Genomic DNA, 23,355 nt, shown 5'->3' on the forward strand with positions numbered 1-23,355 from the left:
CATTTTGACTCTTTGTATGGAGTAATTCTTGAAGAGTTGTGGCTGTGAGAGAATGAAGTCATCTTTCAAGCGCATGGTCCAGATGGATCTTTGAGGTGAAATATTTTTCCCAGCGCAGTTCCGCAATTTGCATCAGAAGCGTCTCGCGCGACAAGCCTTCTTGGACCGGACCTTCTTCAAATCTCGGTCGCTGAGTAGACGCGTCATATTCTATTGTAATGCCCGTTGTCAGCGTCGAAGATCTCGTCCGCCTGCAGCGGAAGCCGGACGACATTCGAAATGTTCGTTGCCCCTCCGTTATCCATTCATCCCACTTCGGTGCCAGCCCGAGTGACGTTCTAGTAGTCAGGCTAACCACATTCTTAGATATGTATTCTAGCACACGTTGTACGTGGATCTGAGATAGATGATCTTTCATGGCTTAGTCTAATTCTGCATGATTTCAGGATCATGGGAAAACATCGTTGACAGACAGCCTCATCGCCACGAATGGCATCATCTCACCCAAGCTGGCGGGCAAGATCCGCTATCTGGACTCCCGCCCAGATGAGCAGCTACGTGGAATTACCATGGAGTCCTCTGCGATTTCCCTATTCTTCTCCATGATGCGCCGCTCTGCTCCAGATGCCCAGCCGGAGGCAAAGGAGTACCTGATCAACTTGATTGACTCTCCTGGACATATTGATTTTAGCAGTGAAGTATCAACAGCTTCGCGGCTCTGTGACGGAGCCGTCGTACTGGTTGATGCTGTAGAAGGTGTCTGCAGTCAGACAGTGACTGTCTTGCGTCAATCTTGGGTTGAACAGCTGAAGCCAATTCTGGTCATCAATAAGATGGACCGACTGGTAACTGAATTACAAATGACCCCTGCGGAAGCTTACTCTCACCTGAGCAGGCTCTTGGAACAGGTAAATGCCGTCATTGGTAGCTTCTATCAAGGAGAACGAATGGAGGAGGATCTCCAGTGGCGAGAGCGTATGGAAGAGCGCATCAATGCCGCAGCTCAGCAGAAACAAGCACAGGACGGCGAGTCTGCCGAGGGAAGCGTTGACGGGGCCCAATATGAAGAGCGTGATGATGAAGACCTCTACTTTGCACCTGAGAAGAACAACGTTATCTTTTGCAGTGCTGTTGACGGTTGGGCCTTTACTGTTCGCCAATTTGCGGTCATCTATGAGAAGAAACTCGGAATCAAGAGGGCTATTCTTGAGAAAGTCCTCTGGGGAGACTACTACCTCGATCCTAAGACTAAAAGAGTTTTAGGTCAGAAACATCTCAAAGGACGAGCTCTGAAGCCCATGTTCGTGCAGCTGGTCTTGGATAGCGTTTGGGCGGCTTATGAGGCCACTACCGGCGGTGGTAAAGGGAAAGGGTATGGCTAACCATTATCCGTCTTTACATGTATGCTGATAATTCTAAAGTGACCCTGTATTGCTGGAAAAGATCACCAAGTCCTTGGGTATCAACATCCCTCCGTACATTCTCCGCTCTCGTGACCCCAGAAACATCATGACTACTTTATTCTCACAGTGGCTACCACTCTCTACAGCCCTCTTAGTGTCGGTCATCGAATATCTTCCCAGCCCTCGGGCAGCTCAAGCAATTCGGTTACCGCCAATGATTGAGGAGTCACCGGGGTCTAAGTATATCGATACCGCGGTGAAGGATGCTATGGTTCAGTTCAAGACAGGCTCAGACGAGCCGGTCGTGGCGTACGTGAGCAAGATGGTTTCCGTCCCTGAAAGTGAATTATCCTCAAGCAAAAAGAAAACTGGCACGATGTCCGCGGATGAAGCCAGAGAAATAGCTCGGAAGAAGAGAGAAGAGATTGCCAAGATGCAGGCTGAAGCAGGCACGAGCCAAGAAGATGACTTCTCGCGAGTAACATCTGCATTTGAGCGGGTCCAACTAGACCATGCCGAAGAAGCAGGCGAACCCGAACAAAAGGAGGACCCCGAGCACCTCATCGGATTCGCACGCCTCTATTCCGGTACCCTGTCAGTAGGAGACTCTATCTACGTCCTACCACCCAAATTCTCTCCAGAGAACGCACATGCCAGCCCCGAGCCGCGGAAGGTCGCAGTCACAGACCTATACCTGCTTATGGGACGAAGCCTGGAGCCCCTCCAATCTGTCCCTGCTGGAGTCGTTTTTGGAATTGGAGGTCTTGCCGGTCACATCCTGAAGACTGGTACCCTTTGTTCGCAGCTTGATGGGAGTATCAATTTGGCTGGTGTCTCTTTGGACACGCCGCCAATTGTGCGTGTGGCCCTGGAGCCCGTCAACCCGTCCGACCTTAGCAAGATGGTCACCGGTCTCCGTCTACTCGAGCAGAGTGATCCTTGCGCGCTATACGAAGTGCTTCCCAACGGTGAGCATGTGATCTTAACCGCCGGTGAACTGCATCTCGAGCGCTGCTTGAAAGATCTCCGTGAACGCTTCGCCAAGTGCGAGATCCAAACCGGTCAGACCATCGTTCCATATCGCGAGACCATTGTCAACGCCGCTGAAATGGCGGCCCCCAAGAATCCAGACCTCGGAAGAGGAGGAGTTCTGACCGTCTCGGCCTCGAAGCAGTTGACGATCCGACTACGGGTTGTTCCTCTCCCAGAAGTCATCACGGAGTTTTTCACCAAGCACGTTGGAACCATTAAACGTCTGCAATCCGAGAAGCGAACCGGCAAGGGAGAGGGTGAAAACGGTGCTCTTCCGACTGACAGTACACAGCAAGACGAAGCCACCGATGCTGTGGGTGATGCAAGAGATGTCTCCATCCTCTCTCTCGACGACTTCAGGAAGGAGCTCGGCAAGGCCTTCGAAGACGTCAAAGAAGACAAGGAATTGTGGAAGGACGTCGTCGATAAGATAATCGCCTTCGGTCCCCGACGGATAGGCCCCAACGTCCTCGTCGACGCAACGGCAGTCAACACCTGCGAGAAATTGTAACCCTCCCACATTCCCAACATCGAAAAACTAGACTGACAATTCTAAAGCCTTCTCGACGACCCCAAACAGCAGCCCAGCGTCCTCCCCGAAAACGCCAGCCGCGACGCCCTCATCGTCCGCGACTTCTGCGACAAAATTACCTACGCCTTCCAGCTCGCCACAGCGCAGGGCCCCCTCTGCCAGGAGCCAATCCAGGGAACAGCCGTCTTTCTCGAGGAAATCCAGATCAACGCCGGCGAAGACGAAATCGACCTCGGCCGTCTCACGGGTGAAACGATCCGCCTTGTCCGCGAGAGTATCTCCCAAGGCTTCCTGGACTGGAGTCCCCGGATCATGCTTGCCATGTACAGTTGCGAGATTCAGGCGTCTAGTAAGCAACCCTCTTTTTTTCTCCTCTAACCCCAACCTACCAACACAACGAATGTAAGAACTGTGCTAACACCCTGGCAATAGCCGAAGTCCTCGGCCGCGTCTACGGCGTCATAACCCGCCGCCGAGGCCGCATTCTCTCCGAAACAATGAAAGAGGGAACGCCCTTCTTCACAATCCTCTCCCTCCTCCCCGTCGCCGAGTCCTTCGGGTTCGCCGAGGAGATCCGCAAGCGGACGTCTGGCGCTGCCCAGCCGCAGCTTATCTTCGCGGGTTTTGAGGCACTGGACCAAGACCCCTTCTGGGTTCCGGCTACGGAAGAGGAGCTTGAGGATCTTGGAGAACTGGCGGATCGCGAGAATGTTGCGAAGATGTATGTTGATGCTGTTAGAGCGCGCAAGGGGTTGTTTGTTGCGGGGAAGAAGTTGATTGATGCGGAGAAGCAGAAGACGCTGAAGAAGTAGATGTGGGCATTTATATATACGTTATGCATGTGTACTTATGGCTTTACGTTTTCCTGATTAAAAATGTTTGGACCTTGGGAGTGAGGACCTGTATATATCCTGTAGAAGTAAACAATGTGACCGCTAACATATATAATTCGGAGCTTGTAGTATGATGCTACTCTACGAAAATATAGACATACGCTGATATGTGCCCTAGCTATAGAATTTCCCAAACCACAAGTAATCGGAAAGAAACTTAGAACCAGGGTCGTGAAGATGAGAGTCTCCACGCGAAGAGCCATTTCTCTTCCTCCAATGACAAACACAATCCAGCATTGAAAGGCTAGGACCATGTATACTGAGGAGGGTGTCGTATCTAACTGATAGACGGCGCCAGAGGGCATGATTAGAACGAATAACGTCCTTGAGTGTGAAATAATTCATTGGGTATCTAAAAGGTTCGGCTCCGGTGAGCTAAATAGGATCAGATGATCGTGGCTTGGGCCACATGAGTATCGCTGCTTTGATGCAGTGGTGTCAAGGGCGCTGTTCGGCTTGCTTCTGGGCTACTGGACCTCAGATCCGCGGATGAAGACGTCGCTTCGAAGAGCGTGCCGCAAGGGTGCTTGCCGCGATTGAGAGCATTTGGCGACTCAGGTGCCGGATATGCCTCGTATAAATAAAAGCGGGCGAGCGGCTAGGGTTGTGATGATAAATGCGTATCTCACATATGGTTGTGCATTCAGAAAGGTCGCGCCACCTTCCTCTGTTCTGCAGCTCCGGTAACAGGATCTCTCATCTCCTTCCAGCTAACAGGGAACATCATATTACCCGCTTCGCTGCGCGCCATGACAACACCAAGGTCATTCCTCGCCGTCGTGATATAATAGAAGCTCTGATCGCCGAGGGAGATAACAGTTCCTCGAACAATGTCTCCAACCCGGAACATCTCATCCAGGACCACGCGGTCTTTCTCCACAGCTCGGACGTCCTCCTTCCGGATAAGCGCTTGGAACCGAAGCTCGTCGGAGCTGCTGTGGTTCTCCGGGTTCGCGGCCGAAGACAGGATCGATTCGATGTTATCATTGTCCGACGCTGAATGTGACGGATTAAGTGATTGTAAGCTCGCAGACTCGTCTAAAACCACGAGAATTGAGACTGTAGCTTGTCGCTTCTGAACGCGAGTCACGCGGGCCAGCACAACTGAGTCAACTGCCGGCAGCGTGTTGTACTTGGGCTTTGGCTTTGAAGACGTGGTTGAGGCGGGCGCCGTAGACTGTGTGGGTAGATGTGCAGCTGCTGTCGCTTTTCTCATTGTCCTTGAGACGCTAATAACCGACTTCGCTGAAGAGCTCGACTGCGCTTGGTCCACAAAAACCGGTCCAGCAATTGATGCGTAGATGTGTGAGTGGTGGACATGAGTACCAGGGCCGGCGGAGTAAGTCCCAGCCGCGGCTAGGCGCTGGCCCGGGATCGCCAGAGACGGTAAAGAGCTTGCCATCACTAGCAAGCCACACTCGTGGGGGACAATGAAAGAATAAGACTTGGAAGAGGGAGCAGAAGTGAGCTGGAGCTTGGAAGTTCTTTTACCAAGTGGGTCGAGTCGGATGCAGGTTTATCCGAGTCCGCTGCTGCGGAGTATACTGAGATGCGCATTGCTCTGAAGTCTGGGCTCTCATCAGGCAAAAGACAAGTTTATGAATGAATATACAATATATCTAAGTACCGCCGCAGCTAGACGCAGTCTGACCGAGCCCGACTACACAATTATTCGTGGATATAACCACGGAATCACAGCAACAACCCGAACAGCAAGACAAGCCCATGAAGAAAGATATAGATCGTATCACCCGAATGCTCGCTGGAAAGATGAAGTGACACCAGATCAAATGCCTCTTAACGCCCGTAACATATAAGAACAATGTATATCAAAGTAAGAAAGAACAGAGAAGTCGGCGGGGCTAGAAGAGAGCATGGAGAAAAGAAAAGCGGCCAAGAGGACGAAACTTGGACGCTCAGAAAGCACTAAAGAAAACAAAACATGGGCTGGGGACGTTAACCTTCTACCAGAGTCTGCTTAGGTCCGCCGCCAAGAAGTTCGAGACATCGCCGCGCCAACGCGATGACTTCGGCTTCGCCGCCGTCCTCCGTATCTTCCTCGTCGGACTCGATGTTTTTGTCCGATATTGATTTCACCATCTGAATCATGTGGTCCGATTTTCCGATGTAGCCCACTAGACGCTTATCTTCCGACTCGAGGAGTTGAAGAAGCGTCCAGATGGCGATATGCTGGAACGTCGGGTCTCCGCTAGCAAGGAATCGTTTCAGATAGCCATGGATTCCTCCATTGGGATCGGCCCAATCGCGGACAAAGATGGAATAATCTCCAACTACGAGTGTGTCAGACTGTCGGCTCTGCGCACGGGATTGTGGAAGACCTCAGAACGTACCTTTGGAGGAGAGATTCCCTAGAGCAGCAGCACTGTTACCTTGGACCTCAATGCTCTCAGATTCCGTTAGAGGGATCAAAACGTCGAAAACACCGAGGTTGAGAAGATGGGGCTTCAGTTCATCGCTAAGCGCCAGGACTGCTATAGCAGCCGTCATCTCGGACTGGACGGTGACAGGTACGCGTAAGACCAGATCTTTGCACTTCTGAACAGCACCAGCTTGAAGTACAAGCTCCTTGTTGCGGTCAGAACTGGCAGCAAGGTTCCGAAGAGTGGAGATCGCGTGGCATTGGATCTCTTCATTATCTGTCGATCCTAGAAGATCGACCAGTGGTTTGAGGAATCCAGCATCAATGATGGGGGATTCGTTGAGAGGGTGGATTGAGATATTGCGAATGCAAGCAACTGCGGAGAGAATAAGAGGAAGGTAGGATGACTGTAAAAGGCGAAGGAGCGGCGGCAACCCTTTTGCACGAACGATCTCGAGCTGGTACTTCTCGTCGGAGGCAAGGTTTCGGAGTGCCAAGGCCGCTTGGCATTGTACTTTTGGGGTGGAAGAGTCCATCAAGTGCACGAGAGACTGGACTAATCGCGATTCGGTTTGTGCAAGGCGTTTCCGGTTTGAAGAGTCAACGGCGATATTGCTAAGAGCAGTTGTGCAATAATACTGGACATCGACATCGGATGACGAAAGTAGCTGAACCAGGACGGGGATCGCACCGGCGTTGACAAGCTGCTGCCTATTGTCGTCTATCGTAACAAGTCAGTTAGAGAATCAAAGCTAGACATAGCGTCAACTACGGCCTTACCTGAGTGTGTCATGTTGAGGAGAGCACCTGTCGCATTGCGCTGTACGCGCATGTCCTTTGACTTAGCAAGGCGAATTAGCGGCCCCAGGGCGCCAGACCGGGCAATCTTAGCCTTGTTATCCTCATGCGTAGCAAGATTCGTAATGCATCCAACCGCGTTGCATTGAACTTCGACATTCGGCGACATCATTTGTTTTATTAAGGGGGCGAGCCCTCCCAGGGCGACGATCAACACTTTGTTGTCCGCTACTCACTGTCAGCATCCATCCACAGGGAAGGCGGAGCGAACCCACCATTCACCGCAAGGTTTCCAAGGGCTGCACTCGCAGCTCGTTGGACCTCAATATCAGAGCTTTGTAGCAGAAAAAGAATTGGTTCAAGGGTGTCCCGATCGACCTCGCGCACATCTAGTGTAGACTCCAAATTAACCGTTGCCCCTGTTGTTTTGCGAACCATCAGACGTACCTCGTTCGGTAATCTCAGCGAACGTGAGACTAGCGCTTCTTTGGAGGTCGACATTATCGGAATAAACCAAGGTGCTCAAAGCTCGTAGAGGTTCGCCGGAGAAGAAGTCGGTCTCGGCTCGCTATACATCATCGATTGTCAGCCGCGGCAAACAATGCAATCCGAAGGGGGCCACTTCTTATCAAGACAAGCGCCAACTCACATTCTCAAGGTAGCCGAGCAGGTCCGACACAGCTTCCCGTTCATTATCGGCCAACGATGTGTCGTAAATTCCCTCTCTAGAGCGACCGCTGAAAGGGCCAAGACAGGCGGTGATATGGCACCAACGGTCGGCCGTTGATAGGCAAGAGAGACAGGCATTCACGATTGCGGCCATGGCTCGGGGCTAAAGTCCTGGAGGACCAGGATACGGCCACTCGGGCGTTGAGGGTTAAAGGGCGAAAGGAGGCTTGACGGCCGTCACTGCGAACAAGGAAAGCATACACCGGCTGAGCTATTCCTTCCCTTTTGATTGTGATTCTGATCGCGCCCTCGAATTAACAGTTTCGCAGAAACTGGACAATCGATAAAAAGATCGAAGCGGAAACTGGAGGAAGGGATGAGATGAAAAGAGAGGTTGGAGAAACCAAGCAGGACGGAACCTAGCTCTGCATATAGGAGGAGCAAGGTAAAACCTGGGAAAAACAAAACAACGACAGGCGGCGGAAAGAAGGAAGATGTAGCAATCACGACCGGCTCCCGATTCCTGTTCGGGTGTCGCCGACTTTATCCCCAAGACACCCTGCCAAAGACAAGAAGGCAATGATGAGGAGGGGGGAGAGTGGAAGGGCAAAGGTCAAGATGCGGGAGTTAGTGAGTGACCAAGCGGGTTTAGTCTAGGATGGATCGTCTCCAGCTTTTGGCGGCTGGTGACTTGTCTTGGGCGAATGACGGCACGCATTTCTTTAAGCTGGTCACGAAGCTCACCCACCCACCACTACATCATCATATATCCATTTGACTTCTGAAAGAGCTCTTTGCTCGAGATCGTACAAAATATCCAGCAACTCGAGTTCTTTGACGGGCAGACAGCCTACTAACAAAGCGATGAGTTCTGTGTTTATCATTGTTATCGATCGGCCCTTATCATACCTATCCCATCATTTCGGTCTTCGTTACACTGTTATCGAGTTATCTGTCCGGGAGATACCTCGTGCGTACGGAATGCTGATAGCAGCCGATAAAGCGAAAATCAGAGGTTCGAACTTCAATGTTCACCTCCAGCACCGGCACCTCTGCGCACTCCTTCAATGAAGATATCCAATGCCGACTGTTGTCGACTCGTCGTCCTAATAGGTCGATCTCTGTTGCATACTGGACGCCTTAACTGGGGGATCCTCCTTGTTGTAAGCCCTGGGGCTCGCTTCTGTGAGGTACCTAAGAGTACCGCCGCCGGCAGATCAGCCTCCACCTTATCTTCTTCAATATCGAATTACATTTGCAGCTTTCAATAGAAGGCGAATGATCGGTCGGTCTATTTGCAGCTCCCGCAGTAGGGAGGGTTATATATTTACTCCGCAGATGCTGGGACAATTTTTGAACAGCCAGCCGGCTGCAGACCTGGCATCCCTGGTATTGATACAGAGTATAGCTGGCGTTGTTCCCTGCTGAGCACCAGAGAAAAGGCATCTGGATGGCTGAAACAACGCAGTATCACCTAAGATCGGATTGCATTGGTGCTTTGCAATGCTGACAAGGAATCTACAGAGACGACCGGTCAAGGGCCCTGGTCGCAGGAGGATTTAAGAATGGTCGTGCAAGAGACGTTTCATTCCCCGTTGGTGATCTGTCTGGAGGACGGTTGCCACTGAACCCACGTGAGAAACACATTGTCATGCGGAGATGGGCTCATGACCTTGAAGCCTTAGAGTGCCCATCGTGGATCTCTGCAGCGCCCGTTGGAGCCGAGCTGAACGCTGAGAGGCTCATGGTTTTAAGCTCGGAGCCTTAAGCCGTTCGCCCCGCACTCTAAACAGTTACGGAGGATTAGCCCATCGACGCCATCTTGCCATGCCATCCTCGGCCGATGTGGCAAGGACGGTCACCGAACTCTTTGTTCAGTGTCCACGGCTCGTGCTGTGTCTCATGTAGAAGAGGCCTCTGTAGTAGTGGATACAGGATACGAGGAATACTCGGTCCGACGGCAGAGAAACTTGGTTGACATACTCCGTAGCCTGGAATAGACATGCCGGGCGGGACATTGCAAATCTGGCTGCAGTCGGTGGACAAGATGCGTACTTTGGTTGACTCTGGTCCCTGACCTCGACCCTCGATACGCAACATCGGTGTCGGGCTCATCAGACAAGAAATAATGTGTTGCAACTTGCTGACTGCTGACTGCATCCCCGGGCTCAACAGTGGTTCCAGGCTGGCATGCAGGTGGTGCCATCAGACCACTCAGAATCAAGCGTTTCGTGCTTCTCGAAAGACTCGGGTCTTCTAATACAAGAAAGCCCAACACGATCGCGGAAAGGAAGGCATTCCACTCGCCCCCACTGCTCAGGTCCTGCAGCAGCTGCTGGACGATGAAGATCGCTTGCCATCTGACTCGCAGATGGACTTGACGGACGGCAAAATGCAAATAAGAACAAGGCCTCATCCTCATGCCCTCCTCGTGCCTTCCCATTGTTTCTTTCCCTACATTTTCCACCCGCATTCCAGAACTCCCTAGCCCCCTTGGATTGGTTCGGTTCGCTGGTCTCTGATTTAATAATCGTCAATCGCAAAACACCACTGGCGGCAGCTAGTCCCGCATCTCGCCCACCGAACGTGCGATAGATGCATCAGACGACATCAAGACTCTAGCTATATTTGCCGATCCCACGAGGTACATATACCTAGAGCTTAGAACATCAATTCTACGATAAACCTGGTTCTGCTCTGGTCTGCTTTGTATTGCGACTTTTTTCTTTTTCTGCCTTGACTCTTCTTCGCGAGCAGCCCTGTGATTGCCCGCCAGGGACTAAGCCAATGATGGCAGCCTCAGTGTCCGCCTCCACCTCGATTTCCAACCCCCTTCAGGCCGATTCCCGTCTGGGGCCCTTTCGCCGCCTGAGCCAACTGCGTGCCTATACCCAAACTCATTTTTCCACTCCCCACTCCTCGACCTCTTCCTCAAATTCTTCAATACCCAACGCCCAACCGCGCCCTCGCCCTCGCCGCCACAGTATTAGCGGCCGTCGACTGTCTTGGTTTTCTTCCCACACCTCCACGCGCACCGACTCCGCTCAGCCGACCACGGATCCTAGCCCATGCCCTGAACCTCGTGCTGAACGATCGAGACCAAATCGGTACAGCGCAATTTTATTTCCAACCTCTCGCGGGCTCGAGATTGACCTGCGATCGGATACTCAACCATCTGATTCTTCGGCTTCAAACTCTTCATCAGAATCTTCGCGACGACCGACACCTCCGACACCTGGGACACCCCCGACACCCGAAGTCATGGGCAGGCTGAGAACGTCATCGCAACCCCATCAAGACTCGCGAGGCGAGCAGTCCTCCAGTGCGCCGGTGCCGACTACCATACATAATGCAGCGCTTGACTTTCCGGACCCAGTCATCGCTACTAGCAGCACCCCGTCCGGTTCAAAGTCGAAAAGGGGAGCGACTATTCGTTTCTACCCTCATCAAGACCCGAGTCAAAGCTCCCGCCCATCCTTGCCATTTATTCCTGTATCGCGAACTCTCCCTTCTGATACCTGCAACATTCGCGTTGGCCGCTACTCTGAGCGAGATGGGCTTCCTCTACCCAACCCCAGCGAACCGTCGGACGCCCCTGTCGGATTCAAGTCGAAGGTCGTGAGCCGGAAACACTGTGAATTTATATACATGAATGGCCAGTGGCACATCAAGGATGTGGGAAGTTCGTCTGGGACGTTTTTGAACCACATGAGATTAAGCCAACCCGGCATGCCGTCTCGACTGTACACCATCAAGGACGGGGATATTGTACAGCTTGGAATCGACTTCCGCGGTGGGGAGGAGATGATCTTCCGCTGTGTTAGGATTAGGGTCGAGTGCAACAGATCGTGGCAGCAACAGCCGAATGAATTCAAGTATGTCCTCCAAGTTTTGGATGAGTATGGACTAAACGTATGATGCAGCAAAAACACCGAGAGTCTAATCAAGAACTTGGGCAAAGGTGATACCGCTGATTATTCTGGATGCCGGGAGTGTTCCATCTGTTTAGGCTCAGTTTTGGTAGGTCCATTGCGTCGTAAACACTGTGAAGACATAGCTAATAGCGGACATAGAGGCCATACCAGTGTCTCTTCATGGCGGCCTGCGCTCACGTATGGCATTACAAATGCGTTAGCCGCTTGATCCATACCCCGGACTACCCCATGTTCCAGTGCCCGAACTGTCGTGCTTATACAGACCTCAGTGCCGAGGTCGACGACTCGAACGACTATGAGGCTGAAAGCGCGAAGCAGGATTTGGACAGTAAGAAAGAGTCCGCGGAAGAAGTTCGCTCTACGACATGCTCTCCACAGCCAGGAACAAGTTGTACGTCCAATGTTTCGGGCAGTAGCGAAGACCCTCGGACGCCCGAATTACCCGCCGACAACCTTATTGCCAACGTTGAAAGCATGCATCTCGCCGACGGTAATCCGCCAATGCAGAGCCCTGAAAGCGTAACATCAGCGCCGAACTCCAACATTGATGTCCTCGGGTTAGAGTCACTGACCCAGTCGTCTACCACGGTTCCGTCAAGACAGGAAGAATTGCGGGTGGATACCCCCATGCGGTCAGAATCTTCTGACGAGAACCCCATGACACCAAGAAACGATTCTGGTCCTCTAGCATTTGATGGCCGAGCCTCGATGTCAGAAGACCGTCCGCTATAAGGAACATGTACAGGCCGGCCACTATGTTGGCCAGATCTCTACCCTTTCAACTTGCATCACAGTATTGAAAGACCTCGCATTTATAATTACTCATATGTGCTGTGCGGCGTTCTAACACCTTTCATCCCATCTGGTTGCATTTCAGAGCATCTAGCATTGCGACATCTTATTCTTACCCTTAATATGATTATACCCCTTTGCGGCGTTGCTTCCACCATATCCTCTTTCGTTGCCATAGGCGGTGCTCGGAGTCTTCTGATATTGTTCGATTGACATGTCCTGGGTTTGAATTCTGCATAGCCATTTCTTACACGCATTCTTTTACCATTGGTCTCTTTACTTTGTACCCACTGGACTGGCGTTCTGTTTTTACATCCAGTCGATGAACCTCTCTTTACATATAATAACTCGGCCGTATAGCGGTGTACGTCGTCCTGACACTGAGGACAAGCTAGATACATTGTTATCAAGAGTACCCAGACTCAGGGCTATGATCATTATTTATCCAACGATGTTTCGTGCGAGACATGATCATAACTCACTCTGCAAACGGTGGCTCCATGGTGGCGAGTGCTACTGTAGACTACCTCAACCCCGCTCTATATCGGCATTAAATATCATCTTAGGAAGATACGAGCAGACAGTGTTCTCCAATCTCGATGCAGGGATTGACGATCGACACAGTGCGGAGTACTTTAGGCTCGTAGCTCTTAGCACCCCGCGTCTCAAAGCTCGAGTTGTGGCTCGTGATTTCTCACTCATGCATGCGCTCAGTGCATTGTGGCTGTCCAAGCTGCTGCTCTGATTTGTCGCTGATTTGCGTCAAGGTGACCACTTAGAGGTCCAATTGTTGATCCCATTCAGGCCCCTAGGTTTCATCCCAGGTTCGAAATAACGGACGATAGAGTCGTTCGTGTACGGGCTACCCTTAGAGTACAGTTGAGCGGCGTACCTGTTTGTCCGTTGACCGCTACTCTACCTATCTCCTTCCACTCCGTCATTTTCCCACTCGTAAACATTCAAAGAGATATGAGATGAATTGACGCCATGAGGTTGAATTTCAGCGAACTGCCCACCCCGACATTAAGTCGTCAAAACACGTCGCACGGTCAGGGTCATCATGAGCGCCATCACTCCCGCGCCAGCACTCACCCGCATCTCTTATCAACCCGGCGCAAGCCTAGAAGGTGAGTTCCCATCACAAAAGCATAATAATTTCTAACACATCTACAGATGGCCACTAGTCTTCCGCTTCATCAAGGGCGCGATCCACGGCGCGATCCTGGTACAGGTCGTTCTCCACGCGATCTTCACGGCGTTTGTAATATGGCTCGATCGATATGTCTTTGATACGGTTGGATTGCCGAATAGCATCGTACGCAAACCCCATCAACAAAAACACTTTCTAAGGGGAGAGTGAGTAGCTAACAAACCTCAAGATCCCCTCCCTCTCCATCGTCGTCGGCCTAATGCTCGTCTTCCGCAACCAAACATCCTACAACCGTTTCTGGGACGGCCGTAACGGCATGACAACCATCCACACAACCATCCGCAACCTCGTCCGCACCATCCTCTCAAACGCCTACAGCACCGCGCACCCCCCAACCCCCGCTGAGAAGCACGACATCGAGCGCACGGTCCGCATCCTAACCGCCATTCCCTTCGCCGTGAAAAACCACCTCCGCGCCGAGTGGGGCGCTGCATTTGAGCCGGGTTTCGAGTCGAATTACGGCGGGTTTGGAGGTGGAATCCCGGGACTTTTAGGAAGTGATCTGAGGGAGAACGGCACGGCCGTCTATAATCCCGTCTATGCGGGTCTCTTACCGCCTGATCTCCAGGGATATGAGGGCGAGGGGCTCGGCCTGCCCTTCCAGCTGACGTTCTTCGTAGACGGGTTCATCAAGCGGGGCGTTGAGCGCGGGTGGTTCAATGCCCCCGGCGCCAGTCAAATGCAGGCGCAACTGAACACGCTCATGGACGCGTTCGGCAAGATGGAGACCATCAAACTAACGCCTATCCCTGTGGCGCATCTGATCCACCAGAAGCAGGTCCTGGCGCTGTATGGCTGTGTGCTGCCGTTTGCGATGGTCGATGATATGGGGTGGTGGACGATTCCGATTGTCAGTCTGGTTATCTTTACGCTGTATGGGATTGAGGGGATTGGGTCGCAGCTGGAGGATCCGTTTGGGTATGATCGGAATGATATTAAGATGGATGCGTTGGTGGGGGATGCGAGGATGGAGATTGAGGCTGTGCTTGGGGAGTGGAGGAGGGTTATGGGGGTCGTGGAGAGGGAGAGTACCGGTGCTGGTACTGGGGAGGGTGAAGGTGGTGGTGACGGTGTGGAGAAGGAAGGAGGTTTCGTGATGCCGGATATGTTTTTGAGGCCGAGGACCAGAGGGCACGGCCACGGCCAGGGTTAGGGTTGAAAGTAGATGAATAGATATGGTCGGCCATAGTGTATGGATATAGGATTGATCCGGATATATATTCTGTAGCTCGCCAATAGAAGATGCTATCTGCTCAGCAATGTAACTGAACAGTATCACTATAGAGGCGCTTCTAGGGTAAGCACACTCTCCAGGATTGTATCCGGGGTTGCATATTCCAACACATTCGCCACAGCCGCCAGGTCACTCCCATACTGCAAGCTTCGGTCATCCTCGGGCTTCGCCACGACAATCTTATGGCGAAAGACCTTGTTAGCGGCCAGCGCGACGATTGATGGAGTAAGGTAGTCGATACCGTGGATGACGGCAAGGAGTCTGGAAGTTGGTTATTGGGGCATATTGTAGGAGAGATAGTGGTCTTACCTGGCTAGTTTTGAGAATTGGACGCTAGCTCGCGCGGATATACCACCTGCAACGGCGCGACTGAGACGGAGGAAGACGACGATGTCTTGCTGGTAGCGGATAAGCTCTGCAGTTGCCTTTACCGTCTTACTGAGGCTGTGAAGCGCGTCTAGGAGCTTGGTTGTGTGAGGGATTGTCACCATAAGACGTAGAGGGAACTTACTTCGTGGTCAATGCTTGAATGAGCTGTGTTTTGGGTTTGCGGTCGACGGACGACAGAAGACAGAGATTCTTGTCCTTCAGACATCCAGTCGTCTTCTTCTAGATAAACATATCCGTCCTCGGAGTCGTGGAAGTGTGAGATGAACAGGTTGTCATTCTATGCTGGTCAGGCTGTCTGATATGGTTATCACGGCAAGGCAACTCACTAGATGGTCTTTGAGCTTGGGCCGAACTTGTCCTGAGTCACGGACTACGATGGGGACGAACAAGAAATGCAATGGTGCTTCGAGAACGCTGCTCGCTGTGGTAAGTTTCCTTGACCGCATTAACTGGCGAATGTTAGCAGGAGATGATGAGGTCAACAACAATTAAGTACCTCTAGAGCCTCGAGCTGTATACTCTCAGGCGCATAGTCGATGTTCTTGGCAATAACAACATCGATGATGCTCGCTGGCTCATTGCGCGACTGGGTACAAACTTGGTCGCGGAAATCCTCGAGAGATGTCGTATCTGAGAATTCGACGACTGTGTAAGTGAGGCCAAACGTGTGAGAGCATATCTATTTCCTATGTTAGTTGCATGTATGAATGGATCAATGAGTAACCTACCAAGGCAAGCTCCGCCGCGACGTCATGAATGTTGCCCTCAGTAGCCTCGATCAAACAGTGCTCCTGCCCGCCTAAGCAGATGAGCAGAGCCAGTTCGAGATCGGACAGCTCATGCGCCAGCTCGCTTATATATTGCAAGTCATCCATTCTTATATTCTGATATGAGGCTCATGATGCAACAACGCTCTCAGCTCGATTAGTTTGTAGAGGTTGTAGAGTAGAAGTTGGGGCAGGGGCCGTCCTCAATAGTGGAGCCTGATGGACATGATCCAATTGGTCCTAGCGCGGTCCCAGCCATGTGAGCTTGCCTCAGCTCCGAACGACAACAGCTCCAGGCCAGGAACATCCACTCTCCGACTCCATACTTCGGTCGCCTTTCCATGAACTCGTTGTTCAATGGCGCCGTCTAATCCTCTAGCAAACTGGGAAAGACTAGGGACCAGTTTCTACAGGAAAGTCCCTGTGTACTACTCTGTCTTTGACGACGATGTCGAACTAGAGAACTACATCGTTGCCGGTGCTCCGTATGGAGGGGCTATTGGTACGTGTGCTCTATGATAGTACTGGACGTACATTAATTAGCGCAGCTCTGTACCGAGACGAGAGCAAACCTCTTCGGTTTCGAGACGCCCAGACCGGAAAGTCGAACATTGACATCTATTCTCGGTCTGGAAAGCTGATCAACCGACTAAATGTGAGCTTATCTGTCTTTCTGCACGCTTCAAATCTGATTAGATATAGTGGGAACATGGAACGATTAGGGGACTCGGATGGTCTGATCAGGAGGAACTGCTTGTAATCACGGAGGATGGTACTGTCCGACGCTACTTCGGTCTTTATGGTGACTTTACCTCGTTTTCTCTTGGAAATGTAAGCGCTCAGACCACCATTTTCGACTTGCTGACTGACTTCTACAGGGAGCCGAAGAGTATGGAGTGAGAGCTTGCCGGTTCTGGAACTCCGGCTTTGTCGCCTTGCTCGCTAATAACCAGCTGATTGCTGTGTCTAACTATAATGAGCCACGACCTAGGCTTCTCGCACAATGCCCGGAAGGGGAGGTCGCTTCATGGTCCCTCATTCCACCAGCTTACACGCTGTCCCGCTCCGTCGAGGTTCTACTTGCAGTCGATAAGACTGTCTACCTTGTCGATCCTACTGAGGCAGAGGATAAAGTGCTCCAGAACGGACCTTTTAAGCACGCCAGTGTATCGCCCACAGGCCAATTTGTTGCCCTACTAACCGCTGAAGGAAAGGTCTGGGTGGTGAGCAGCAACTTCCAGATTAAGTACAGCGAATATGATCCAGACTCGCGGGTCACTCCTCGGGCCGTTGAGTGGTGTGGCGACGACGCGGTCGTCATTGCTTGGGAAGACGAAGTTCACTTGATAGGACCGGATGGCGCAGCTGCACGGTAAACATAGCATTCTCGTGTCCAAGTGGTGATTTTCTAACGTGAGCAGGTATTACTATGATGGGACTGTTCATGTGCTGCCAGAATTCGATGGCGTTGGTTTACTCACGAACGATGCATATGAATTTCTACACAAAGTATCAGGTAATTCACCTGTATTTTCCCTTATTGGCATTTCTTAACCAGGAGTAGACGTCACCGAGGCTATCTTCCGGCTCGGATCAACGTCTCCAGCATCTGTACTGCTAGACTCTATTGACCTGTTGGAGAAAAAGTCACCCAAAGCAGATGACAATATTCAGCGGATTAAGTCAAGCTTACCAGAGGCCGTTGATACTTGTGTCAAGGCATCAGGGCTAGAGTTCGACGCCCACTGGCAGAAGCGACTATTGAAAGCGGCATCTTTTGGGAAATCAGTACTGGAATTGTACAACAGCGATGAGTTTGTTGAGATGACAGAGAAACTACGAGTCTTGCAGGCTGTCAGGGACTTTGAGATAGGGCTCGCCGTATCATACGACCAGTACATGCGCCTAACCCCGGAGAAGCTGATTGAGCGCCTGGTTAATCGGAGGGAATACCTGTTGGCGATTCGGATCTCAGAATACCTACAACTGCCTGCTGACAAGATATACGTTCACTGGGCTAGCTCGAAAGTCAAAGTTTCCACAGTCGACGATGAGGCTGTCTGCAAATTAATTGTGCAACGGCTGGACGGAAAGCCTGGAATATCCTTTGAAGTCATTGCTCAAGCAGCATACGATGAAGGCCGCTCACACCTGGCAACGCAGCTATTGAACCACGAACCGCGGGCCGGGAAGCAGGTTCCATTGCTGCTCAATATGGAGGAAGATGAAATCGCATTGGACAAAGCTATCCAAAGTGGAGATGATGACCTAGTCAACTACGTACTTCTTCATCTGAAAAGCAAGCTTCCTATTGCGAGCTTCTTTAGGATGATCAACACCCGCCCGATGGCATCTGCACTAGTGGAGACGACTGCTCGGGATGAAGACACCGAGCTGCTGAAAGATTTGTTTTATCAAGATGACCGACCCTTGGATGGCTCGAATGTGCTTCTCTCGGACGCTCTGAAAGAAGCAGATCTTCAGCGCAAACATGAGAAACTACATCTCGCTGCCCGGTTACTCTCTGACTCCAAGGACCCAACGTTGGTGTTGCATCAGAAGCTAATAAATGAGTCCTCGCAACTGCTTAAGATTCAAGAAGCGTTGGACAAGGACCTGGCAGAACGCTCCGAGTTCCTTGGCCTGAGCTTGAATGAAACGGTCTACAGACTGATCAGATCTGGCTACGGCAAACGAGCACAAAGAATTCAAAGCGAATTCAAACTGCCGGAGAGGACGTATTGGTGGTTAAGACTACGAGCGCTAGTAGCCAAGCGTGACTGGGGAGAGCTGGAAGAAATTGGCAAGGTCAAGAAATCGCCGATCGGGTGGGAGGTAAGTAATGCATTCATCATTGGTATCATTGCATGCTGAACATAAACTTGAAGCCTTTCTATAACGAGATTTTGGGTGCTGGGAACACAAAGCTGGCTTCGGTCTTCGTCCCAAAATGCACCAGTCTGTCCGCCGAGGAGAGAATTGAGATGTGGGTGAAATGCGGAATGATTGCAAAAGCCGGAGAGGAGGCGTTCAAGGCAAAAGATGTCAACACCCTCGAGCTTCTCCAAGGGAAAGCTTCCGGCCCGGCTGCCGTGGAGATTGGCCGGATGATCAACCAACTACGGCCAAAGAAATGATTTGCTTTCTTGCTATTTGTAGCTCAGGTAATCTCCTCATCTTCATCGATCGGGGTATGCTCGTCCACCACGGGGTTCTGAGTGACTTGCGCGGAGCGCGTCTTGGGCTTGCTGCTGGCAGCAGGAACATCAACCATGGCATCATCGTCGCCATTATCTGCTTCGGCGAGGGCGGCAAACTTGGACGCTTTACCGTTTAAGTCGCTCCAATCCGCCTAGACACGCACGTTAGGTCAGAACAGATTATGTGGAATATTCCGACTCTTACCCTGCGATTTTTAACAGCTTTCGCGCGGTTGTTGCTCTTGGCGAGCTTTATCTCATGCTGATCCATGACAGCTTCCGCTCTCTCCAAACCCTTTTGCTGCCGTGCCCGTTGCGCCCGTGATAAAGCTTTTGGTTTCGACTGCTTCTTTGTCACACCGGCTTTGGCACGATCGGCTAGGACGGACTCGCGTGGCAGAGGAGTATCTTCAGGCCGGGGGAGATTCGCCAGGGACTTGTCGAGGTCGACACTCGGTGAGGCCGCTCGCCGGGCAGCCCGCGAGTGCTTTGACTGAGCTGGACGGTGTTATTAGTATATACCTCTGCAGTAATCAAACTATATAGGGTAACTCACTCCTTGCTTTGGCCATACCTGAATTTGTTGTATGGGTTGTTTTCGAGTAGAATATTTTTGTGGAGACCACTGCTATCGATAAAAGCCGTTGGGGGAAACCACGAAGACCAAAGGCGCAATTGGGGTGCTTACATGCAGGCGATCTGCAGGTGCTATCTTTGCCATACAACGCTACCCCGTCCTTCGGCAGTCCCCCATGATTCCAGCAAAGCTGTCTCTATGCGGGGCCTTATAGCGTTCTATCAGCCATGAATGTTCGCAGAGAGGGGATTGATTTCCTCACTCAGAGTCGATACACCAACAGAAACACCAATAATGACAGCTTCTGGCACCATTTGCAGGATAACTCGAACTTGACTTACGTTCTTGTGACAGCGGTATCTGTCTTTTTCCTCTTACATCATTTCAGATCGCTCCCGGCTTCGTTTGTTCGAGCTGTCTGGGACATCGCCGTCTACCTCATTCCCTCCCGCATAATTGCCGCCCTCGACTCGAAATCCACCAACGCTTCAGACGAACCTTCCGGCGAAATGACGCTGCAAGCGAAAAGCGAGGCGATGCAGCGCATCCTTGGACTCGACCACGCTACATCCCCGTCGTTCTTCTCTCGATCTAGAGCGCTCTCGGGGCTAGGTTCCGCCCTCCTTGGAAGCAAGGATACCGTACCGCCGGGTTTGGGAAACTGGGATAATTCGTGCTATCAGAACAGTATCATTCAGGGTCTGGCGTCGCTACCGTCGTTTGCGGGATTTTTGGAACGGAATATCGATCAACTTAGTGGGAAGGTCTCCTTCTCGACACACGAAGCTCTCAAGGGGATTATCCAACGGTTGAATAGTGCGGATAATCATGGACAACGGTTGTGGACGCCGCCGGATCTGAAGTCGATGAGCAGTTGGCAGCAGCAGGACGCGCAGGAATATTTCTCAAAGGTGGTGGATCAAATCGACCATGAAGTACAACAGGCCACACGACGACAGACTCGAAACTTGGGATTGAAGATGGCAGGGCCGTCAGAACATGTTATTGGGGCTTCGGCGGCTCAGGTGAATGGTGCGTCACAACCGGGAGGTCAAGTGAATCAGTCATTTCGCAATCCGTTGGAAGGTCTTCTTGCGCAGAGAGTTGGGTGTATGCAATGCGGGTGGACTGAAGGACTGTCTTTAATTCCTTTCAACTGCTTGACCGTGCCGCTAGGCGCGAGCTACGAATATGATGTCCGTGACTGCTTGGACCATTATATGAATCTCGAGCCGATTGAAGGAGTGGAATGTGCGATGTGCACTCTGCTTCGCGCTCGAGATCAACTTCGCAACTTGTTACAGCAAATCTCTGACGACGAGAGGCTGTCGCAGGCTAGCGAGACGTCGAAAGTGTCAGAGGCACTTAAAACTTCAGCCGAGCATCGGCTGCAGGCTGTTGAAGAGGCCCTGGAGGAAACTGACTTTACAGAGAAGACTCTGTCGAAGAAATGCCACATTCCATCGAAGAACAGAGTTACGACGACAAAGTCCAGACAAGCTGTCATTGCCAGACCACCCAATTGTCTCGCCATCCACATCAACCGGAGCGTTTTCGACGAGCATACCGGCATGTTGAGAAAGAACTACGCAGCGGTGAAGTTCCCCAGAGTCCTCGATTTGAGCGAATGGTGCTTGGGGGGAAGCTCCAGTGAAGCTGTTGAGCAGAAGGTAGAGAACTGGGGTACCGATCCTCGGGTCTCAATGCTCCCCCCGCCAGGCGCAGTGAGGGATTCTGTCGAACGCCGCTATGAGTTGCGTGCAGTGGTCACGCATTATGGCCGCCATGAAAACGGCCACTATGTTTGCTACAGAAAGCACCCGGTCGGTACATTTCCGGCGCATGTACCGGAAGCAGTTTTAGAAGCGGACGGCGAGAAGGAAAAGTCCGAGCGTTGGTACAGGCTGAGCGATGAGGACGTCCAAATGGTCAGCGAGGAGAACGTGATGACCCAGGGAGGGGCATTCATGCTGTTTTACGAAGCAGCAGAGACGCCGGTGCCTGGTACAGAATCAAATGCCACGGGCGAAAACCCAGCATCGAGCTTCTCTCCCGAAGATATGTCATCGAATATGTCTACGACTACCGATCGGTCAACGGCATCTGAAACATCACGCGCTACCAGTGTATCGGCCGACGGAGAGCAAGCCGGCGAGAAAAATCCGATGATGGAAGTTGACTGATCTTCATCAGGACTTCGCTCTCCAGACTTTGCCGCATTCTTCAACCCATGCAATTGCATGTACTATGATACCCAAACGCAAGCATACCAGGCGTTATTCACTTGGTCTTTTCCGGTTTGTAATTCTAGCAGGTCTGTACATTGGCTGTATCAATACCTACTGGATGTAGAAGGATTTTGGCATTGTTTAGCAATATATCGCAAGGTAGAACAGCCCCAACAAACCATATCCCAAACCAAGAACACCACCCTTTAATATGATCCCAACGCCAACGCCAATAATGGCATACCAGCCGCCTAGAAAACGCCAGCCCGCTGCATAATCCCATGAAACTGCTCCAACGTCACCCCAACATCAACCCCTGCACCGCCATTCGCTTCCAAAATCATATCCCTCAACAACGCATCATTCAAATCCTCCTTCAGCTCGCGCGCAATTCTCTTCAGATGTCCCAGCTTAATCGGCCCATCCGACCCCCGCGTGAACAATTGAAACGCGGAATCCACCTCCGCAGACATCGCATCGTCAGACCGCGATCGCAGCTTCGCCGCCGCAACGGATAGAAACGGCGCGTAGGGCACGTACCCCGTCGCCGTGGGGTCGATCGCCGAGAGAATGGATTGCATTTCTTTCGTTGAGGACGGGGTGAGACCTAGGGCTCTGCGTATGTTTCATCAGTATGACCGTTTATTCCCCAGTGTGTCCGGGAGTGAAGCGGGGGTGAGCGTAGCATACACAAGAGCCTTCCTCACATCCTCGCGCGCAATAACGCCCTCCTTCTCATCGGGAAACTCATCGCTCTTCTCGGAGAAGATATGGAACACCTCCTTAATCTCGTTCTCCTCTTCCCCGCTGATGTCGTTCTCCTTAGCGAGCTTGGATTGTCGCGCTTTGGGCTTCTTCGGCGCCGATGAGGCTGCGCTGGGCGCGGAGCGCTTCTTTGGTGGCTGTGGTGGCATGGTGTTAGTCGCGGGCTTTTCTGGTATAAAGAGATGGATTGGGTTGTAGCGCTTACCATATGGCGAGCTATCCTGTTGAGGTTGAATTGCTGGAGCTGGAGCTGGAACTAGGTCGTTTGCGATGCGGTTGACGTCAAAGAAAGCCGTGAAAGAGGGCGGGGTCCGCCTGTGGCCATTTGTGGGGAGAGGTGAGGGCAAAGTATGTTATTGATGGTGTATTTGGAGCGTCATCACATTGCAGAGATTCTATACTGGAATAGTTGGATAGGAGAGAGTAATGAGCTGGTCTGTCTTTCGTCGCATCTCATCGAAGAGGACGGAAGCCCGTGACGCTGACGTAACGGTTCGTGCCTGGCGCCTTGCTACCTTGTGCTCTTTGCGAGAAATTACAGCGTAGACGT

At 51.8% G+C, this 23,355-nt stretch overlaps 11 protein-coding genes across 11 annotated transcripts; 5 read left to right on the forward strand and 6 right to left on the reverse strand.

Annotated features, from left to right (window-relative positions):
* Positions 1-122: 122 nt before the first annotated feature.
* Positions 123-3,877, forward strand: BDW74DRAFT_71984 (GTPase RIA1). Its single transcript, XM_073733538.1, has 6 exons — positions 123-281; positions 367-387; positions 447-1,372; positions 1,422-2,942; positions 2,994-3,316; positions 3,400-3,877. Exons 1-6 carry the CDS (start codon positions 219-221, stop codon positions 3,777-3,779), a joined length of 3,234 nt encoding a protein of 1,077 aa, XP_073580385.1. The 5' UTR covers positions 123-218; the 3' UTR covers positions 3,780-3,877.
* Positions 3,878-3,895: 18 nt separating this feature from the next.
* Positions 3,896-5,329, reverse strand: BDW74DRAFT_159885 (exosome non-catalytic core subunit CSL4). The gene has a single exon (XM_073725528.1). It carries the CDS (start codon positions 5,260-5,262, stop codon positions 4,504-4,506), a length of 759 nt encoding a protein of 252 aa, XP_073580386.1. The 5' UTR covers positions 5,263-5,329; the 3' UTR covers positions 3,896-4,503.
* Positions 5,330-5,746: 417 nt separating this feature from the next.
* On the reverse strand, positions 5,747-8,353 carry vac8 (protein anchor VAC8). The gene is made up of 6 exons (XM_073733542.1): positions 7,688-8,353; positions 7,486-7,606; positions 7,314-7,427; positions 7,021-7,266; positions 6,212-6,961; positions 5,747-6,151 (listed from the first exon to the last, which is right to left on the reverse strand). The coding sequence occupies exons 1-6, from the start codon at positions 7,859-7,861 to the stop codon at positions 5,817-5,819; spliced, it is 1,740 nt and encodes a 579-aa protein (XP_073580387.1). The 5' UTR covers positions 7,862-8,353; the 3' UTR covers positions 5,747-5,816.
* Positions 8,354-9,380: 1,027 nt separating this feature from the next.
* Positions 9,381-10,337, reverse strand: BDW74DRAFT_72021 (uncharacterized protein). Its single transcript, XM_073733539.1, has one exon. It carries the CDS (start codon positions 10,178-10,180, stop codon positions 9,608-9,610), a length of 573 nt encoding a protein of 190 aa, XP_073580388.1. The 5' UTR covers positions 10,181-10,337; the 3' UTR covers positions 9,381-9,607.
* On the forward strand, positions 10,338-12,565 carry BDW74DRAFT_72022 (FHA domain protein). The gene is made up of 3 exons (XM_073733540.1): positions 10,338-11,582; positions 11,631-11,727; positions 11,781-12,565. Exons 1-3 carry the CDS (start codon positions 10,495-10,497, stop codon positions 12,372-12,374), a joined length of 1,779 nt encoding a protein of 592 aa, XP_073580389.1. The 5' UTR covers positions 10,338-10,494; the 3' UTR covers positions 12,375-12,565.
* Positions 12,566-13,494: 929 nt separating this feature from the next.
* BDW74DRAFT_170106 (bestrophin family protein) lies at positions 13,495-14,797 on the forward strand (the record flags this gene model as incomplete). Its single annotated transcript, XM_073727106.1, has 3 exons — positions 13,495-13,561; positions 13,619-13,749; positions 13,814-14,797. The coding sequence occupies 3 exons, from the start codon at positions 13,495-13,497 to the stop codon at positions 14,795-14,797; spliced, it is 1,182 nt and encodes a 393-aa protein (XP_073580390.1).
* A 30-nt stretch (positions 14,798-14,827) lies between these two features.
* On the reverse strand, positions 14,828-16,191 carry BDW74DRAFT_159892 (uncharacterized protein). The gene is made up of 6 exons (XM_073725529.1): positions 15,997-16,191; positions 15,765-15,947; positions 15,595-15,717; positions 15,390-15,545; positions 15,188-15,342; positions 14,828-15,139 (listed from the first exon to the last, which is right to left on the reverse strand). The coding sequence occupies exons 1-6, from the start codon at positions 16,141-16,143 to the stop codon at positions 14,923-14,925; spliced, it is 981 nt and encodes a 326-aa protein (XP_073580391.1). The 5' UTR covers positions 16,144-16,191; the 3' UTR covers positions 14,828-14,922.
* Positions 16,192-16,355: 164 nt separating this feature from the next.
* vp16 (tethering complex subunit VPS16) lies at positions 16,356-19,806 on the forward strand. Its single transcript, XM_073725530.1, has 7 exons — positions 16,356-16,537; positions 16,584-16,690; positions 16,738-16,866; positions 16,914-17,407; positions 17,457-17,551; positions 17,600-18,870; positions 18,924-19,806. The coding sequence occupies exons 1-7, from the start codon at positions 16,393-16,395 to the stop codon at positions 19,170-19,172; spliced, it is 2,490 nt and encodes an 829-aa protein (XP_073580392.1). The 5' UTR covers positions 16,356-16,392; the 3' UTR covers positions 19,173-19,806.
* Positions 19,053-19,897, reverse strand: BDW74DRAFT_72205 (Alb1 domain-containing protein). Its single transcript, XM_073733544.1, has 3 exons — positions 19,792-19,897; positions 19,441-19,733; positions 19,053-19,387 (listed from the first exon to the last, which is right to left on the reverse strand). Exons 1-3 carry the CDS (start codon positions 19,805-19,807, stop codon positions 19,196-19,198), a joined length of 501 nt encoding a protein of 166 aa, XP_073580393.1. The 5' UTR covers positions 19,808-19,897; the 3' UTR covers positions 19,053-19,195.
* Positions 19,898-19,968: 71 nt separating this feature from the next.
* BDW74DRAFT_159895 (ubiquitin-specific protease UBP1) lies at positions 19,969-22,218 on the forward strand. Its single transcript, XM_073725531.1, has one exon. The coding sequence runs from the start codon at positions 20,040-20,042 to the stop codon at positions 21,993-21,995; it is 1,956 nt and encodes a 651-aa protein (XP_073580394.1). The 5' UTR covers positions 19,969-20,039; the 3' UTR covers positions 21,996-22,218.
* Positions 22,219-23,354, reverse strand: BDW74DRAFT_159898 (EF-hand superfamily Ca2+-modulated protein). The gene is made up of 3 exons (XM_073725532.1): positions 23,011-23,354; positions 22,731-22,942; positions 22,219-22,655 (listed from the first exon to the last, which is right to left on the reverse strand). Exons 1-3 carry the CDS (start codon positions 23,011-23,013, stop codon positions 22,292-22,294), a joined length of 579 nt encoding a protein of 192 aa, XP_073580395.1. The 5' UTR covers positions 23,014-23,354; the 3' UTR covers positions 22,219-22,291.
* Position 23,355: the final 1 nt, after the last annotated feature.

The sequence above is a fragment of the Aspergillus multicolor genome (genome assembly GCF_047715735.1).
Source record: "Aspergillus multicolor strain CBS 133.54 unplaced genomic scaffold BDW74scaffold_29, whole genome shotgun sequence".
In the NCBI taxonomy this organism is placed as follows: Eukaryota; Fungi; Ascomycota; class Eurotiomycetes; order Eurotiales; family Aspergillaceae; genus Aspergillus; species Aspergillus multicolor.